The following is a 20,121-nucleotide window of genomic DNA, read 5'->3' on the forward strand; positions in this document are numbered from 1 at the left end:
ATTTTGGTGCACCCATCACCCAAGCAATGTACACTGTACCCCATGTGTAGTCTTTTATCCCTCATTTTCTTCCTACCTTTCCTCTAGAGTCCCCAAAGTTCATTATATCATTCTTATGCCTTTGCGTCCTCATAGCTTAGCTCCCACTTATAAGGGAGAACATAAAATATTTGGCTTGCCATTCCTGAGTTACTTCACTTAGAATAATGGTCTCCAACCCCATCCATGTTTCTGTGAATGCCATTATTTAATTCATTTTTATGGCTGAGTAGTATTTCATGGTATATATATTTTCTTTCTTTCTTTTTTTTTTTTTTTGGAGATGGGGGTCTCCCTGTGTTGAACAGGCTGGCCTCGAACCCCTGGCCTCATACGATCATCCCATCTTGACTTCCTAGAGTGCTAGGATTACAGACATGTGCCACTGCACCTGGCCACCACGTTTTCTTTATCTACTCATTGGTTGATGGGCCTTTAGACTGGTTCCATGTTTTTGCAATTGTGAATTGTGCTGCTATAAACATGCATGTGCAAGTGTCTTTTTCATATAGTGACTTCTTTTCCTCTGGGTAGATACCTGGTAGTGGGATTGCTGGATCAAATGGTAGTTCTACATTTAGTTCTTTAAAGAATCTCTATACTGTTTTCCATAGTGGTTGTACTAGTTTACATTACAATCCCACCAGCAGTGTAAGTATTCCCTTTTCACCACATCCATGCCAACATGTATTATTTTTTGATTTTTAAATTATGGCCATTCTTGCGGGAGTAAGATGGTATCTCAGTGTGGTTTGATTTGCATTTCTCTGATAATTAGTGATGTTGAGCATTTTTCATATGTTTGTTGGCCTTTTGTATATCTTCATTTGAGAATTGTCTATTCATGGCTTTTGCCCACTTTTTGATGGGATTGTTTGTTTTTTTCTTGCTAATTTGTTTGAGTTCCTGGTAGATTCTGGATATTAGTCCTTTGTTGGAAGCATAATTTGCAAATATTTTCTCCTACTCTGTGGGTTGTCTGTTTACTGATTGTTTCTTTTGCTGTTTAGAAGCTTTTTAGTTTAATTAGGTCACATCTATTTACGTTTGTTTTTGTTGCATTTGCTTTTGGGTTCTTGGTCATGAACTGTTTGCCTAAGCCAATGTCTAGAAGGGTTTGTCCGAGTTATCTTCTACAATTTTTATGGTTTCAGGTCTTAGATTTAGTTCTTGATCCATCTCAAGTTGATTTTTATATAAGGTGAGAGATGAGGATCCAGTTTCATGTGGCTTGCCAATTATCCCAGCACCATTTGTTGAATAAGGGTGCCCTTTCCCCACTTTACGTTTGTGTTTGCTTTGTCAAAGATCAGTTGCCCATAAGTACTTGGTTTTATTTCCGGGTTCTCTATTCTGTTCCATTGGTCTCTGTGCCTATTTTTATACCAGTACCATGCTGTTTTGGTAACTATAGCCTTGTAGTATAGTTTGAAGTCAGATAATGTGATGCTTCCAGATTTGTTCTTTTTGCTTAGTCTTGCTTTAGCTATCTGGGCTCATTTTGGTTCTATATGACATTTAAGATTATTTTTTCTAGTTCTGTGAGGAATGATGATAGTATTTCTATGAGAATTGCATTGAATCTGTAGATTGCTTTTGGCAGTATGGTCATTTTCACAATATTGATTCTACCCATCCATGAGCATGGGATGTGTTTTCATTTGTTTGTGTCATCAATGATTTCTTTCAGCAGTGTTTTGTAGTTTTCCTTGTAGAAATTATTCACCTCCTTGATTAGGTATATTCCTAAGTATTTTATTTTATGTTATTTTATTTAACTTTATTTAATTTTGTTTTTTGCAACTGTTGTAAAAGGGATTGAGTTCTTGATTTGAGTCTCATCTTGTTTGTTGTTGGTGTATAGCAGCGCTACTGATTTGTGTTCATTGATTTTGTATGCTGAAACTTTACTAAATTCCTTTATGGCATCTAAGAGGTTTTTAGATGAATCCTTAGGGTTTTCTAGGCATATGATCTTATCATTGGCAAAAAGCCACAGTTTGACTTCCTCTTTACCAAATTGGATGTCTGTTATTTATTTCTCTTGTCTGATTCCTCTGGCTAGGACTTCCAGTACTATGTTGAATAGAAGTGGTGAGAGTGGGTATCCTTGTCTTGTTCCAGTTCTTAAGGGAAATGCTTTCAGTGTTTTCCTGTTCAGTACAATGTTGGCCGTGGGTTTGTTATAGAGGACTTTTATTACCTTAAGATATGTCCCTTCTATGGCCATTTCGTTGAGGGTTTTAATCATAAAGCAATGCTGGATTTTGTCAAATGCTTTTTCTGCATCTATTGAGATGATTTTTGTTTTTGATTCTGTCTGTATGATGTATCACATATATTGACTTGCATATGTTAAACCATCTCTTCATCCCTGGCACGAAACCCACTTGATCATGGTGTATTATCTTTCTGATATGCTGTCAGATTCCGTTAGTATTTTCTTGAGGATTTTTGCATCCATGTTCATCATGGATATTGGTCTGTAGTTTTCTTTTTTTGTTATGTCCTTTCCTGGTTTGGATATTAGGGTGATACTGGCTTCATAGAATAATGTAGGGAGAATTCCCTCTTTATCTTCTGGAATAGTTTCAGTAAGAATGATACCAGTTCTTCTTTGAATGTCTGATAGAATGCAGCTGTGAATCCATCTGGTCCTGGACTTTTTTGTTGTTGGCAATTTTTTATTGTTTCAAGCTCTCTACTTGTTATTGGTCTGTTCACAGTTTCTGTTTCTTCCTATTTAATCTAGGAGGGTTGTATATTTCCAGGAATTTATCCATCTCCTCTAGATTTTCTAGTTTGTGCACATAAAGGTGTTTATAGTAACCTTGAATGATCTTTTGTATTTTGTGGTATCGGTTGTAATGACTCCTGTTTCATTTCTAGTTGAGCTTATTTGGATCTTCTCTCTCTTTTCTTGGTTAATCTAGTTAATGGTGTATCAATTTTATCTTTTCAAAAAACCAGCTTTTTGTTTCATTTATCTTTCACATTGTTTTCTTCTTTCAATTTCATCAAGTTCTGCTCTAATCTTTGTTATTTCTTTTCTTCTGCTTGGTTTGGGTTTGGTTTGTTCCTGTTTCTCTAGTTCCTTGAGGTGTGACCTTAGATTGTCTATTTGTATTCTTTCAGACTTTTTAATGTAGGCATTTACTGCTATGAACGTTCCTCTTAGCTTCACTTTTGCTGTAATCCCAGAGGTTTTGATATCACTATTATCGTTTGGTTCAAAGATTTTTAAATTTCCATCTTGGTTTCATTGTTGACCCAAAGATCATTCTGGAGCAGATTATTTCATTTCCGTGTGTTTATATAGTTTTGCGGGTTCCTTTTGGAGTTAATTTCCAGTTTATTCCACTGTGGTCTGAGAGGATACTTGATATAATTTTGATTTTCTTAAATTAATTGAGACTTGTTTTGTGACCTATCATATGATCTGTCTTGGAGAATGTTAAGCCATTTTTTAAATTTAAAGGTAATTTATCTGGATCAAGGTGATGCCAAGAGCTTTGTGAAGATCTGAGGTCCATGGAGGTTAAGGATCAGCAAGAGTGGGTGGTAGTTTCCAACAGCGGTAGAGCCTTGACATTTCTGACGAAATTGTGTTTACTTTTGTTTCCCTTTTTACAAATTTACCTGAGGCTCTCATTTGAGAGGACGTGGGACTGATGAGCCATCATTCTGAATGGGCATATGCCAAACTGGTAAAGAAACAACAAGCTCTTTTTAGATTCAGATATCTAGATGGAAACTTTCAGTATAGAAGTCAAATTCTAGAAAGTGATAAAGGTTAGATACATATTGATTAATCATCCACATGTTAAAGCCACAAGAGCCTTTGGATCATCCAGTTAGAGCACCAATAGAGACCTGATCATGGCAGGAAGGAGCACAGGTCCTGTTGTGTAACTAAGGGAAGAGGGCTCTTGCTTACTTGATGACAAAGTTAGTTACATCAAGCCACTTCATGGCCCAGGATCTGGTCTATTTCACACATCTGTGTGTCATATCTGAGGTTGCCACCCTTTATGAGGATTCCCTTGCAATGGTGCACCTGGTAAGGGGATCAGAGACACATAGGAACATTCTAATCAAGTTGTAGGTGGAAACAGAGAGCACCAAAAGACTAATGCTGTCTGCTTTCTACACCTACATTTTCAGGGGTGATACTCAAAACACTTAACCACCAGCACAGTATTGGCACTGAGCAATCAGAATGGACATCAGCCATAATGCTGGAGCAGGGTCTCAGAGACCTCCTGCTTGTCATATTTACCCTTTTCTGGATCATGGAGCTTTTCAGGTGATCCCTGGGGAGGGAGGTATTCAATGAGCTTGGGGCTGCAGCAATTCAGTTTGCAATTGAGGGTTCAGTATTTTAACAATGTGGTGTTATTGTTGCATATTAGCTAAATATCAGTGCTTTCCTGATATGAAACTTATGTCTTGAGTTTTGTGATTCTACTTTTAAAATATCTCTCAAAATCATCTACTTTGGCTTATCTCTACTGCAACACTGTAGTACAGAACACCCTTTTCCACTGCAACAGCATTCTGACTGCTCTCTGCCTCAAACCTTTTTAAAATTGTTCATAAATGAGGCTGGGAACCTTAAATCCAGTCACTCTGCTATCATGTGCCTGGGGATAGTGCTGGGTGTGTTTACAATAGAGTGCTTAATACTGTTGGCTCCTGGCCAATCAAAGATGAGCATCAAAACCATGCGTGGTGGAATGTATCTTTATTCCCAGCTACTCAGGAGGCTGAGGCAGGAGAATTACTTGAGGCCAAGAGTTCGAGGCTGTAGTGTGTTATGTTTGCACCTGTGAATAACCACCACTCTGCAGCCTGGGAAACATAGTGAGACCCCCATCTTTTAGGAAAAAAAAAAGAAAAAAAGATGAGCATTACACCTAGTAGAAATATTTTTTTCTCTCTCCACTGCACATTGGGTGTCTGCTTCAGAAACTTCAACAATGTGTGGTGCAAGCAATGGTAAATGACCACCAGCATACATACTAGACCTACTGAAGTAGTTTGTAGGGGGAATCTCACGGTGGCGGTAGCAGGAATAGGCACAAGTTTCCCCATCATGCACCACACCTGGAGCACCACTGTGAAATCCTACAGGGCCAATGGTCAGACTCTAAGAAAGGGACCTGAACCATTGGGCTACAGGGCTTTTATGCTACATGATTAAAGAAGCATCAGGTCAGAGGACAGGATACAATAGCAAGATGTTTTAGCCTAGGTTACACTCCAAATTGCATCAGAAACAAGGACATGAGTCAAGTTAGTTTTTGAGAAATGATTCCAAGGAACAGGAGTGAGGGACAGGGAAAGTGAATAGAAAAGGAGGGAGCATCAACCCAAGAATGTGCTGTTGAGCTTTTTCACCACTTGGGCAATTGGAATTTATTTTGCTGGGACATTCTGAGGAGTCATATAGAATACACTGCAGAATTGCCAGCCTAAGGGATGTGCTATGGTCTGAATGTTTATGTCTCCCCAAAATTCAAATGTTGAAACCTAATCACCAATGGCATTAGGACATGGGACCATTGGAGGGTGATTAGTTCATAAAGGCAGACCCCTCATGAATGGGATTAATGCCCTTATAAAAGAGGCCCCAGAGAGCTGCCTTGTCCCTCCCACCCTGTACGGATACAGCAAGAAGGTACCGTCTATGAACCAGGGAATGGTTCCTCATCAGACACCACATCTAACTTGATCTTGGATATCCCAGCCTTTACAGCTGTGAGAAATAATTTTCTATTCTTTATAAGCTACCCAGTCTGTGCTTTTTTCTTATAGTAGCTCTAAATGATTAAGACAGGATAGATGAGGGAAAAGTGTATCCACTGGCTGCTGTCTCTCATTAGCCAAAGTTTGAATGGAGGGTTAACTCGCTCATGCTTTCAGATTTGTTCCTACACCAGAATGGCTGGATGGGTTCCATCAGGAGTCTAACAGCAGTGGCAGAGAAGCCTCAGGGCAAAAATAATCCTGTGGTGCACTTGAGGCAAGGTACAGTCAGGTCAAGTCTGTATGGAGCAAAAACTACAGTTTAAAAATGTGGTCTGAAAGGATGTGAGGTAGGGAACAAAAGGTGTCTGATACACAGTGTGACTCATGGAAACTTGGCTGCAGCCCTTTCTTCCAAGCTTAGTGTTAGAGATTGAGGGAGTGTACCACCTCTCCCCTGGCATGATCAGAGAGCTGGTGTCCAAGCTTTGTAATTGCAGGTACATGGTGTCAAGCTAGCAGCAGTGTAAGTTGTTACATCACCATTCACGTTTGGGAAAACAGCAGCTCCTCTGTTGGCATGACTGGGAAACTGTGTTCACACCTTGGAACTGACCATGTGATTACCTTAAACACTGTGCTACAGTAGATTTCCAAGGAATTGTGCAGAAAGCCAACTCTTTTTCAGAGGGCAGACTGCTGGGAATCCGTCTTGGCCAAGTTAACCTTTATCTCTCACATAGCTTTGCACTCTACAAACCACCAGCAACATCATTCTTTAAAAACAGTAGCAATAGTAGAGAATAGAGCACACCAAAAATCTGGCCATGTTACCCAGTTTTCTCAGCAGGCATTTTAGTTAGGGTGGATCCCTTCATCTAATTCATAAATTCTTAGAAGAGCTCTTTCCGGAAGGCTAGGAGGATGGAAGGAAAGAAGAAAACATCTCATGATAGCAAAATAGGAGAAGGGAACTTTTAATAGAAATATTGAGAAAAAATGGGAACTTATTTATTATCACAAGCGAGTAATGTGAGTTGGGTTGTTTTTTTCTCTGTTCATTCCCTGTCCTTTATCTGGAATGCCTTCTTCCTGTTCACCCCACACCACTCGTCCACATTCTTCCTAGGGTTATTGCTACTCATTTTTTGAGACTTGATTCAGATACTGCCTCCTCTATTTGGACTCTTATCTGTGCACAGAAAAATACTTTGTATTTTGAATTGAAATTATTGGCTTCATTTCTTTCTTCCTTATTAGACATTAAGCTCCTTCTTGAGAGCACAGAAAATTGTGTCTTTTTTGGTTTGATTTTAAATTCTCAGCACCTTATACAGTGCATGACTTATAGTAAACTTTCAATACATACAGAAATTAAATGGGTAATAATAGAATATAAGGGAATTGGTTGGGCACAGTGGCTCACACTTGTAATTCTAACACTTGAGGAGGCCGAGGTAGGTGGTTCGCTTTAGCTCAGGAGTTCGAGACCAGGCTCTACAAAATATACAAAAATTAGCCAGGCATGGTGGTGCACGCCTGTAGCCCCAGATGCTCAGGAGGCTGAGGTGGGAAGATCACTTGAGCCCAGGAGGTTGAGGCTGCTGCAGTGAGCCAAGATCATACCACTACACTCCAGCCTGGGTGACAGAGACCCTGTCTCAAAAAAAAAAAAAAAAAAAAAAAAATAGAGGTTAAAGCTGTGGAAACTTTTGTTTCCCCTCATTCCCCTCATCCTCCAAATTTCATTTGATCCAATTTTTTATTAAATTCTTTTTTATTATTTACTTTCCTATGACTGTACATATTCCTTCCAGCTAATTTACATAATGTGCACTTTGTTTTTTGAATTTTTTTTTTAAAGGGACAAGCTCTTACTCTGTCACCCAGGCTTGAATGCAGTGGCATGATCTCAGCTCATTGCAGCCTCAGACTCCTGGGCTCAAGTGATCTTCCTGCCTCAGCCTCCTGAGTAACTGGGACTACAGGAACTTGCCACCATGCCCAGCTAATTTTTTTGTTTTTTATTTTTTGTAGAGATAGGTCTTACTATGTCACTATGTTGTCCCGGCTGGGACATTTCCTTTCTTTAATAACTTTCTTTTTCTTTTTTTTTGCTTCTGGTCCTTGATTCAGGGAACATTATTTTTCATGATATGAACAATCGTGTTTTTTTTTTCAAGTAGCTAACTTTTCCATGTACTTACTACTAATTCAGTTCCAGTCTTTCAAAGGGAAATATTGAACTCTTCTTGATAAAAAAAATAGGATATGAAGTTCCATTTTTTCCTTAGAGATGTCTCTCTTGATAACTTCATCCTCTTCCTTTTGTCAGAACTCATTGCTTTAAGCCCACTTCACCTTCCTTTAGCACCCCTCCCTGCCCCTGGCCCAGTAATTCCAGTGCTTCTTTCATCTGAGAGGCTCCTCACCTGCCTGGCGATCCTTGCTGCTTGTTTTCATTTAGGAGTGAGGCAGGAACGCTGGCAGACTTCACCGTAGAGTGATGAGCAGGAACCCCTGACATTCCACTGGGAAGCCTGTCCCCCAGATGTTGTATCTGCAGGTCTGTTTCCTCCAGTATCCTGCTTGGAGGGAGGGCTGTGAGTCTGGGGCCAAAGGAGGGGAAGTGCTGAACTGTGGATATCTTGGTTCAGCACTCAGACTCTCATTTAACTAGTTTTCAGCACAACTGCTCCTCCCAACCCTCAGCTGTGCTTTGTACCCTTTTAGTGAGGAAGAGGAGAAGGGCTGTGCTATCTGGGGAAGATGATCTAGGGATCTCACTACACCTTTTCTTTTAAAAAAATTCTTGCACCATGGCCTGTCCTTCACAGCCTCCACATAATGCTTTCAGTCTCTAAGGCTTCTTGTGGTTTTTGTTGGCTCCCAGCCACCCCAAGCCATGAGGTTTTAGTGCTATCAACAATCCCTCTGGCTTTTTAGACTTCTTTAAACTGCCAGAATCCTTTTCATTTCTTTGTAATTTATCTAACTATTTTGCAGAAAAGAGATGAATTATAGTGGCCATTTTAAAAACCCAAGAGTATTCTGGCCTTTTTTAAAAAAAGATTTGAGAAAGAAAAAAGAAAAAGAAAGGAGGGGACACATTGACATATCATTTACACTTTAGAGCATATATATTACAAACAAACGCCACATTTTCTACAGTCATGTCTTACGACTACAAGCAGTTTTCTCAAGCCTAAATTAAGGGTAACATTGTAGATATAACTATCTTAAAAAGACTATTTGACAAGAAGAAAGTCCTCAATTTCTTTGTAAATGGCAAGAAAATGTAGCACAGGAAATTTGTCATTTTTTGATAGAGTAAAATCAAGTTTTAATTCTTATTTATTAAATGATGATTACTTAGCTGGCAGGTTCTTTGTTTATTATGCATGTCTAGCTTCTTATTGGCAAAAAAAAAAAAAAAAAGAAATTGATAGTACTAGCCTGAAAAAACAAACTATGCTTTTGGCCCAAGTGAGAAGCTGATACCCTGGTTAAAGAAAAATCACGTTTTCTTGTTGTTTCATATTTTCTTGATCAAAGCTGGGACTTATATTGTATCTGTATTCACTTTCCTTAGTAACCTACTCATCTGTCTGCTTTTATCTTACACAGTTTTATTGGCAATGTTAACTTAAGAATCACGAGATTTATAAATTTGGAAACGAGACTCTTTCTTTTTTTGAATTATTTTAAATTTTTGCGGGTACATAGCAGGTATATATATTTATGAGATATTTTCACACAGGCATACAATGCCTAATAATCACATCAGGGTAAATGGAGTATCCTTCACCTCACACATTTATCCTTTCTTTGTGTTACAGACAATCCAATTAGTTTAAAAACTCTTTTAGTGTTTTTAAATGTACAATAAATTATTGACTGTAGTCACCTTGTTGTGCTGTTAAATACTAGATCTTATTCATTCTATCTAACTATATTTTTGTATCCATTAATTATCCCCACTTCCCTCCTGCCCCACCATTCCCTGCCACCTTTCCCAGCTTCTGGTAACCATCTCTATTTCCATGAGGTCAATTGTTTTAATTTTTAGTTCCCACAAATAAGTGAGAATATGCAAAGTTTGTCTTTCTGTGCATGGCTTATTTCATTTAACATAATGTCCTCCAGTTTCATCAAAGTTGTTGCAAATGACAGAATCTCATGGCTGAATAGTACTCCATTGTGTATATGTACCACTTTTTCTTTATCCATTCATCTGTTGATGGACACTTAGGTTGCTTCCAAATCTTGATTATTACGAACAGTGCTGCAACAAACGTGGGAGTGCAGATACCCTTTGATATTCCGATTTCCTTTCTTTTGCGTTTATACCCAGCAGTGGGATTGCTGTATCATACGGTAGCTATATTTTTAGTTTTTTGAGAAACCTCCAAACTGTTCTCCATAGTGGCTGTACTAGTTTACATTCCCACCAACAGTGTACTAGGGTTCCCTTTTCTCCACATCCTGCCAGCATTCATTTTTGCCTGTCTTTTGGATAAAGGCCATTTTAACTGGGGTAAGATGATATCTTATTATAGTTTTGATTTGCATTTCTCTGATGATCAGAGATGTTGAACACCTTTTCATATGCCTGTTTGACATGTGTATGTCTCCTTTTGAGAAAAGTCTATTCAGATCTTTTGCCTATTTTTAAATCAGATTAGAATTTTTTCCTGTAGAATTGTTTGACCTCCTTATATAGTCTGGTTATTAAGCCCTTGTTGGATAGATAGTTTGCAAATATTTTCTCCCATTCTGTGGGTTGTCTCTTCACTTTGTTGATTGTTTCCTTTGCTATGTAGAAGCTTTTTAAGTTGATGTGATCCCATTTGTCCATTTTTGCTTGGGTTGCAGAATGTGCTTGTGAGGTATTACTCAACAAATCTTTGTCCAGACTGATATCCTGGAAAGTTTACCCAATTTTTTTTTAGTAGTTTTGTAGTTTGAGGTCTTAGATTTAAGTATTTAATCCATTTTGATTTGATGTTTGTATATGGTGAGAGATAGGGGTCTAGTTTTATTCTTCTATACGTGGATATCCAGTTTTCCCAGCGCCATTTATTGAAGAGACTGTTCTTTCCCCAGCATATGTTCTTGGCACCTTTGTTGAAAATGAGTTCATTGTATAAGTATGGATTTGTTTCTGAGTTCTCTGACCTCCTTTGGTCTATGTGTCTGTTTTTATGCCAGTACGATGCAGTTTGGGTGACTATCACTCTGCAATATACTTTGAAGTCAGGTAATGTAATTCCTCCAGTTTTGTTCTTTTTGCTCAGGATGACTGGCTATTCTGGATCTTTCGTGGTTTCATATATATATTTAGGATTTTTTTTCTATTTCTATGAAGAACAGTGACTGCTATTTTGATATGGATTGCAGTGAATCTGTATATTTCTTATGAAGGGTTACAGTCTTCAAGCTGGCCATTCTGACAGGCATTTCGAGGAAGAGAGGAGCAAGACAGGAATTTAAGCTGAACTGTTTGGCCAAGTATACATATTCAGGTATAGATATGTAACAAGTTATAGGAAGAGCTATGAACATTCATGAAGTGGGTTCTAACATGCGTATTGAACAAACATGCACGTTACATATGATCCATGTTCACTTTGGGGTGGAGACTTAACATATAAATGCATTACAATTAGGCCCTTATTATACGTCAGAAAGTGAAGCAGGGACTTGAAGGCATTCACGTGTACAGCCTCTGTAAACAGGCCAGAACCACATCGTGGTCAGTAGTCTTATGAGGAGAAAGTTACTGAAATCAGTCTCTTGTCCAGTCAAAGCTCTAATTACGGCGTGGGGGACAGGAAGATCAGTTATTCAGCATCTGTTGGTGAGCGGGCCGTAATTCTTTTAAAATTGCTTATCTTGAGGACAGTGTTTGTTTAACTGTTAGAGAAAAAAGAAAAACCTTGTGGCAGTTAGAACATAGTTTATTCTTTAAGTAGAGGGGTTTGTGACTTCACCATTGCCTGGCACGGCCCTAGGTTTTCTTTATAGTTTGGTATCTTATTGCCACAAAGAGTCTGTTCTGTCAGTCTTATGATCTGTATTTTAACATTAATGCTGGTCAGTTATTGTGTCTAAACCACAAAAGGAAAGGGGTATAATGAGGCATGTCTGACCTCCCATCCCATCATGGCCAAGAACTTAGTTTTTAAGGTTTCTCTGGGGTTCCCTTGCCCAAAACAGGTCTGTTCAGTCAGTTGTAGGGGGTGCTTAGAATTATATATTTGGTTTACAGCATCTAATTTTTCCTTTACTGTCGTGATAGTAGGATTTCACGATAAAATCCTGTGTTCAATCTTCTGTATTTATCCAGAAGCCAAATATGAAATTTTCACTATCTAAAATTTTCCTTTTTTATCATGAAGGTTTGACTGATATTACAAAGGATCCAGACTTTAATGAAATCTATGATGAAGACGTGAATGAAGATCCAACATATGATCCCAATAGCCCTGAAGAAACAGCTGTATTTATGAAATATGCTGAAAATATTATGCTAAAGTTAACATTCAGTACCACACAAATTCAACAGTATGAAAATGTCTTTATATTTGAAACAGGCTATTGGCTTACTAATGCTATAAAATATAACCAGGATTATCTTGATATCTGTACCTACCAGAGACTACAGCAAAGATTATATCTTCAAAAAAAGATTATTCAAAAACACTTTGAGAAGAAAAAAGATATCAGAAGAGGGATAGGATACCTAAAGTTAATATGTTTTCTGATTCCATTTCTACTGAGTTTAAAGAAGAAAATGAAAGTTCCATATTTAAGTAGTCTGCTTCAGCCTTTTTCAGGTAAGAGTATCACCACAAATCAAATATAAAATATAGGTATATATTAAATATATGTTTAAATGCAATTTTGTTTCTAGTATATGGGTGCAGGCAGTAACCTACCTATAACCTGTTAGAGAAAACAAACAATTTAATGTCTCTAATGTAATTAAAAACACTCAGTGTATGTATATAGTACTTTGTATATATTTATACCAATTATAAGGGCTACTGAAAGATTTAAAGTAAGTTAAAATAAGTTCTGTATGAATAGGGAAATATGCCATATCCATGATGGGAAAACACTGTGAATGTATCATATCTCATTCAAATTACTCTATAAATTCAGTGTACTTCTATTCAAAATCCTGATCATATTTTTCATTGAAGTATACAACACTTACTCTAAAATTAATATAGAGCAGCAAGGGGTTATTAATGGTCTTTCATTTCTGAAAAATAGATTGAAACATATTAAAACTACAGTAATTAAATGAGGGCAGTATTGGCACTTTAATAAACAAATAGAGCAATGTAAGAGAATAGAGAACTGAAACAGGCCATGATTAATGGAATTTGATGGGACTTCAGTATAAACTCTTCATTCAACACTGATTAGCACACAATTTATACATTTTCATTGCTTTCCAAGCATGTAGGCTTATTATAATGGGCTTTCTATTCAGATGGCAAATTTTCAGCAGAAATTTTGCAAATCCTTTAGTGAAAGTTTGTATCATGATAATTCAGGTGCTGTGTTTTAGTGAAAGTTTGTATCATGAGAATTCAATATCTGTGAACTATTAGAAATGGAATTATGACAGGGCATGGCTCTTGGGTGGTGGGGAGCATGTGTAGTAGGAGGGACTTGCTTAAAGAGAATGTTAGCTATATCTGCAATATCTTATTACTTAAACTATGGGAAGCAAATATGACTAATGTTGATAGTTAATTCTAGGTGTTGAGATCAGGGTCTATAGTGTATATTATTATTTGTACTTTTCTTTACCTTTTATATTTCTCAAAATACATTATGTCCCTTATGTTGATTAAACCATATTCTACTAACTAGTCAAAATATTGAAAAAACCTAGTCTTTGCTGGAATTTGAGAAAAGAAATTTTTTTTGAGGCAGAGTCTTGCTCTGTCGCACAGGCTGGAGTGCAGTGGCACGATCTCGACTCACTGCAACCTCCACCTCCCGGGTTCAAGCGATTCTCCTGTCTCAGCCTCCCAAGTAGCTGGGATTACAGCCACCCGCCACCATGCCCAGCTAATTTTTCTGTTTTTAGTAGAGACAAGGTTTCACTATGTTGGCCAAGCTGGTCTCGGACTCCTGACCTCAGGTGATCCACCCGCCTCGGCCTCCCAGAGTGCTGGGATTACAGGCATGAGCCGCCGCGCCCGGGAGAGAAAATTATTTTTAAAAATAAGTTATCTGTGTAGTTTCATTACTTTCCAGAAATATGGGATGGTTATTTTTGTATGTGAGATATACTCATCTGCTTCTTTATAATGTCTCCTTTTACCTAAACTAGCTGAGATAAGTTTTTGTATATTAAACAAAGATTCTCTTAGGCACAGAGTTTCTGGTCCTTTCTTATAATTGGGAGTAAGATACTAATCTTGAGCTCACTTACAATAAATCAAGAACTGGAACAATGTTTTGAGCATACTTTTGAAATGTCTGTACAATAAAACTACAGAAAGTGCTCAAAATATAAATATATTGTATATATACATACATATATATGTATATATTTGAGATATATATGTATATATTTGAGAGAGAGCTATATATAATATATAAACAGTAATTAACTGAGGGCAGTATTGGCACTGTAATATATGTATTTGAGACAGGGTGTCACTCTGTCACCCAGCCGGAGTGGAGTGGCATGATCTCAGCTCACGGCAGGTTTTACCTCCTGGGCTCAAGCGATCCTCTCACCTCAGCCTCCCAAGTAACTGGGATTACATGCGTGTGCCACCATATCCAGCTAGTTTTTGTGTTTTTAGTAGAGACGGGGTTTCACCATGTTGCCCAGACTGGTCTTGAACTTCTAGGCTCAAGCGATCCGCTCTCCTCAGCCTCTCAAAATGCTGGGATTATAGGCATGAGGCACTGTGCATGCTCAAAAATATATTTTAATGTTAAACTATTTATATACATTAACAGCATAAATAATTTTATGCACTGTAATTGCCAAGATTTTAATTTCATCTGGAATTTTCTTACTTTGTTTACATGAATGAGAAGCTAGATCTCTTAAAATATGACTTTATGTGCTGTTCACTTTTTAAATAAAAATTTGTTTTCATTTTTGGAGATGACAAGGTCAAGACAGAGCGAGAATTGCCTCCATTTATTTATGGAAGAGATTTTAAATGCCAGAATTTTCACTACAAAGAGAATCAATATTTTCATGTTCATGGAGGAATTGAATTTGATATCAGCACCCCTTCAATTGAGAATGCCTTGGAAGATTTTCAGGTTTAAATGATCATTCCTTAGACAATTTATCATTTCACAACTCTTTTATCCTATTCTCCAACCAAAAAGAGCCTCTGTTGGTACAGGCACTCGACAGCTCTCCAAATGATTATTCTCATAACTCAATAATTTTTTCATACATTATTTTAACATCAATGAATTAAGTGCAGATATATGTAAGGTATTGTGTTGGATATCTGAGATAAAATTATAAATAAGCTAGGTACATCTATCATCCTCACAGAATTTAAAGACTTCTAATGGACTATATTTGTCCCAGAATAGGTAACCAAAGAGTGCAGTGGAAATCTCTGGACACTCAGTACACATTCTTCCATTTTCCTCAAAGAATCAGGATTAGAACAGAGATCCTTTAAAATTTTGGAACAGTAATTCTTCACCTGGAATTTAGTATAAAAATTCTACATTTCAATTGTTATTGCTTTTCTACCTTCTGTATACTATATGTCTTTCCTTTTGTATTTTTTCCTCATTCTCAAAGTAAGGATTAGATATATTCAGCTGCTATCCGGGTCTTCTGGAATAGTAAATTTAAAATTTGTCATTTACATGTATACTCTTTCATACAAAGAATTCTTATAATTGTTTAGATGTGTCTAAGGATATGTCTTTAGTAACATAACTCATATTTTAGAAAAATTTAGAAAAAATACGAGATTGTGCTGCTAATACATTTATAGAAGATTCAGGATATAAAGAATATTACTCAATACCAGTCATGGAATTTCATGGAAAAAGGTAAGGAGCTTTCACTAATTACTGACATTAACTACAATTTATTGCAAGTTAGTAGAGAACAAAGAAAATGACAAAATGCAAAGGTTAATTTAAACCTTTACAATGGCGATTCCACAACAATAACCACCATGAATGACTTATGGACTCAACAAAATATTAAATGTTATAGTTATTACTTCATGTATTTGATATAGTCTGTGTAACAATCCTTAGAGCTTGTAATTAGTTCTTATAATTAACAGAGTGGTTAAATAGGGGTAGAGATGGGGATCAAATCTCAGCCTATTTGTCTTTTATGTGTTGTGGTTCTTGGATTTTTAAATATCGGACACTGAAATTTGGAAATATGGGAAGTAGAGCTCAGAGGAAACATTTTAATTAGAGGCAAAGATTTAAAAACAAATAAGGAAGTTTTGCTTGTTGGTTCGTTTGTTTGCTTTTAAGACATGCAAGCAGTTGGGAGGATAGGACCAAGTCTGGAACTTTGGAGAATAGTAATTGAGGTGGGAGGATCGCTTCAGCCTAGGAGTTCGAGACCAGACTGGGCACCATAGTAAGACCCTATCTTTGTTTCTGTTTGTTTGTTTTTGAGACAGAGTCTTGCTCTGTCACCCAGGCTGGAGTGCAGTGGTGCAATCTTGGCTCACTGCAACCTACACCTCCTAGGTTCAAGTGATTCCCCTGCCTCAGCCTCCTGAGTAGCTAGGATTACAGGCATGCGCCACCATGCCTGGCTAATTTTTGTATTTTTAGTAGAGAAGAGGTTTTGCCATGTTGGTCAGGCTGGTCTCGAACTCCTGACCTCAAGTGATCTGCCCACGTCAGCCTCCCAAAGTGCTGGGATTACAGGCATGAGCCACCATGCCTGTCCATAAGACCCTATCTCTACAAAAAATTTAAAAGCTAGCCAGGCTAGGTGGCACATGCCTGTAGTCACACCTACCCAGGAGGCTGAGGTGGGAGGATCACTTGAGCCTGAGAGGTCGAGGCTGAAGTGAACCATGATTGTGCCACTGCGCTCCAGGCTTGGCAACAGAGTAAGACCTTGTCTCAAGAAAAAAGAATACTGTATTTACGGCAATAAATAGTTGCATTTGGAGGAGAAACCCAGGTAATATTAAGAGGTGTCCCACTGACAGAGGTAGGTCAGCAGCTGAAGTATTCACCGCTGAAATCCGGGCATGGGAAGGGTAGGTACCTCATGGGGGGAAGGGGAGGAAGGTCGCCGTTTTCCCTCACCTGTGATGATAAGCAAACCCAGGGAACAGAGTTACTCAAAATTTTATCAATTTTCCATTCCAGAATGATAGGGATCAGGGCTGTTTCAAGCCCCACCTATGTTCCAGGGACCTGGTAGGAGGGGGGTTTCTCTAGTCCACTGCTGCAGTGAGTAAAAGCCAAGGAGCCATTGCCCAAAGCATCATTCCATATTACATTCAAGGTAAACTCTCGAGGAGCCAGATATAGACATAATTAGCTTAAAAGAATAAGAGGTAGGTAAGCAGACAGTTAGATGACCTAGAACTTCAGCCAGAGTTAGGCCTTCCAGGAGCTTTTAGACATTGCCCCAGATCACTGACATGGAAAGGACAGAGTCAATACAATCTGAAGAAGGTATTTTTATATAAAGACTTGATTAATAATAGTTGATAACTATGTTATTAATATACTTACAGTTGACTACAATTTAAACTACCATTTTGTATTTAATTGTTACAGAAAAATAAAAGTTTTGCCAGCATAGAAAGAGAAGTAGCAAATCACTTCAAAGTTAGAGAAACATCTTTTTTTATTTTTTATAGCTACTATGTGATCTATTTTGAACTAGAAACTTTCTATCAGCAACTATATAAGACACAGTGGTGGGGAGCCATAAATGAAATAGTGAACAATCTGAGACTGAAAAGACTTCCACTGACAGATGCTCAATTACATGAACAATTTAAGAAAAAACTTGGTTTCAAAAGAGCTATGAAATGCAAGGTATTTCAGTGACTACCACATAATTTAGTATATGAAGTTATGTATTATTGATAAGTATGTGTCTCAAACAGATGTTTATCCTAGGGATAATAATAGGTTAAAGTCTTCAATATGAAATAAAATGCCACATTTTAGTAGCTGAAAGGCTATACAATTCTGGATTATAAATTTCTGGCAGAGTACCTGTTAATGCACTGGATTGTAATTAATCTCAATAATGGCTTATACGTATTGATTGCTTATTTTGTATGTTAGGCAATATTATAAATCAATGAACTCTTTTAAGGTACGACTAGTTCTATTATTATCATTTCTGTTATACAAATGAGAAATTTGAGGTGTAGAGAGGGATCTTTCACAAATCATATAGTAAATGGCAGAGCCAGGCTTCAGTCCTGGGAACTAAAACCTAAAGAGCAGACCTAGCATCGTCAAATCTCCGCATCTGTTTCAACAAGCCTTGAAGTACAGCTCCTGGAACTGAGCAAAGAAGCTCACCAGCTTCAAAGATTAGACTGGTATTTACTTTCCATTTATTTGTTTTCACGTCCACAAATTAAAACCTCAAAAATTTGGTAGTTGAATTTTTAAATATTAGTCAGAATGTCTAAAGAGGGTGACATTTTTACCTTTGGATGACAAACTGTATTTCTATAGCTATATATTTCAAATTTCTAGACTTCTAAATTAGGTTTTTCTTAAATCAGAGAAGGAACCCAATGATCTCCATTTGCTTTTAAAATATTTTAGAAAAAAATTAATAATAAAAAAATTCCCCAAAATATTTTTTAAATTCTCAATATTTGCTTATAGCTCTAACTACTTTAATCATTATCCAGTAAGAAACTTTCCATGCATGGATCTTGTGAAAATTCTACTTAATTTTAACAGCATTCATGTGATTCTGTTAATACACTTCATGTATTTTTTTCCTTAAACCAAACTTTAGGTGCATTTTGATAAACTGATTCTGGCCTTCTTAATTTTAGAGTATTCCATTTGGTATGAAGTCCGCTGTTGAAAGAGGGTTGTCTGCAGTTTTCCATACATTTAGCCGTAAAACCTCAAGCTCAACAATCAGTGTTTCAGATGAAGCAGGTTATACTATTTTTCATCATGCTGCCCTGCACAACAGAGTTTCTATTATATGTCAACTGTGCAATGCTAACTTCAAGGTCAACCAGAGGCGCTTTGTTACATTCAGCCAAGGTACCATAAAGTTTTTTAACCTAAAATGTTGTTATTTTATTTACCCTTACTCAGCATTAGGAATCCATGTTGATTTTAGAGCAGGTTAAAATTTGGTATTAACTAGAGCAAAGTTGAGGTTTTTGTTTCATTTATCTAAGAAAGGCTTCTTTTAGTTTTTTAAGTATCACTTATAGCTAGCTTATATGGTTTTATATTTGCTCATTGTGTCTCCTTCATTTGAGTATAAGCTCTGTAAGAGGGCACAGATCTAGCCTACTTTATTTGCCGTGGTATACTAATGTCCAGATGAAAGTGTGGCTTAATGGTTGCTCAGAAAATATTTGTTGAGTTAATGCATGGATGGGTGAAGGCAGGATATCATTTGATAAGCACTGGCAAAATTAATATACACTGATATACTATAGAAATTCAGAGAACAGCAATAGATATGACTGTCAGGTCCCAGTAGAACAATCATTCTTTATTCCAGGATCCTCAAACAGGGAATAGTTTCTTTATATTACATATGTTTAAATTACATTTAATAACAAAAAATTTCTTTATAATAATAATGTTTAGCATTAATAGCCCCTTTAAGGTTAACCTCATTTAAACTTTAAAAGCTATTTTTGTGATTATTAAATATGCATGGATATTTTATAATCATTGAAATAAATTTAGCTAGAATAAAAACAAAGTTGAAAATGAAATTGGTGGCCCTCCATAACTGGAAAGGAAAATATAGATAAATTGTCAGGGGCAGGTGTAGTGGCTCACTACTGTCATGCCAACACTTTGGGAGGCTGAGGCTGGAGGATCACTTGAGACTAGGAGTTCAAGATGAGCCCGGGCAGCATAACGAGACCCCCCGCCCATAAAATTAAAAAAAAAACTTAGCCAGGCTTGGTGGTACACGCCTGTAGTCCTAGCTACTTTGAGAGGCTGAAGCAGGAAGATTGCTTGAGCCCAGGAGTTTGAGGTTACACATATATATGTACATATATATGTAAATTGTCAGGAATGGCCAATGCAACAATATTGGCAATAAGAAGTGGTGATTTTATATTTAATGAAGTCAGCTATCTTAAT

At 37.2% G+C, this 20,121-nt stretch overlaps 1 protein-coding gene across 3 annotated transcripts in view; it reads left to right on the forward strand.

The window, feature by feature from the left end:
• Positions 1–20,121, forward strand: part of ANKAR (ankyrin and armadillo repeat containing) — a 75,292-nt gene that overhangs the window by 6,290 nt on the left and 48,881 nt on the right. For all 3 annotated transcript variants that reach the window (XM_063595476.1, XM_008950582.7, XM_055108873.3), the window contains 5 exons: positions 12,189–12,626; positions 14,936–15,099; positions 15,755–15,858; positions 17,661–17,841; positions 18,831–19,050. In XM_063595476.1, coding sequence (XP_063451546.1) covers positions 12,189–12,626; positions 14,936–15,099; positions 15,755–15,858; positions 17,661–17,841; positions 18,831–19,050 — 1,107 coding nt within the window. The remainder of the gene's footprint in view (positions 1–12,188; positions 12,627–14,935; positions 15,100–15,754; positions 15,859–17,660; positions 17,842–18,830; positions 19,051–20,121) is intronic.

The sequence above is a fragment of the Pan paniscus genome, chromosome 13 (assembly GCF_029289425.2).
Source record: "Pan paniscus chromosome 13, NHGRI_mPanPan1-v2.0_pri, whole genome shotgun sequence".
Classification (NCBI taxonomy): Eukaryota; Metazoa; Chordata; class Mammalia; order Primates; family Hominidae; genus Pan; species Pan paniscus.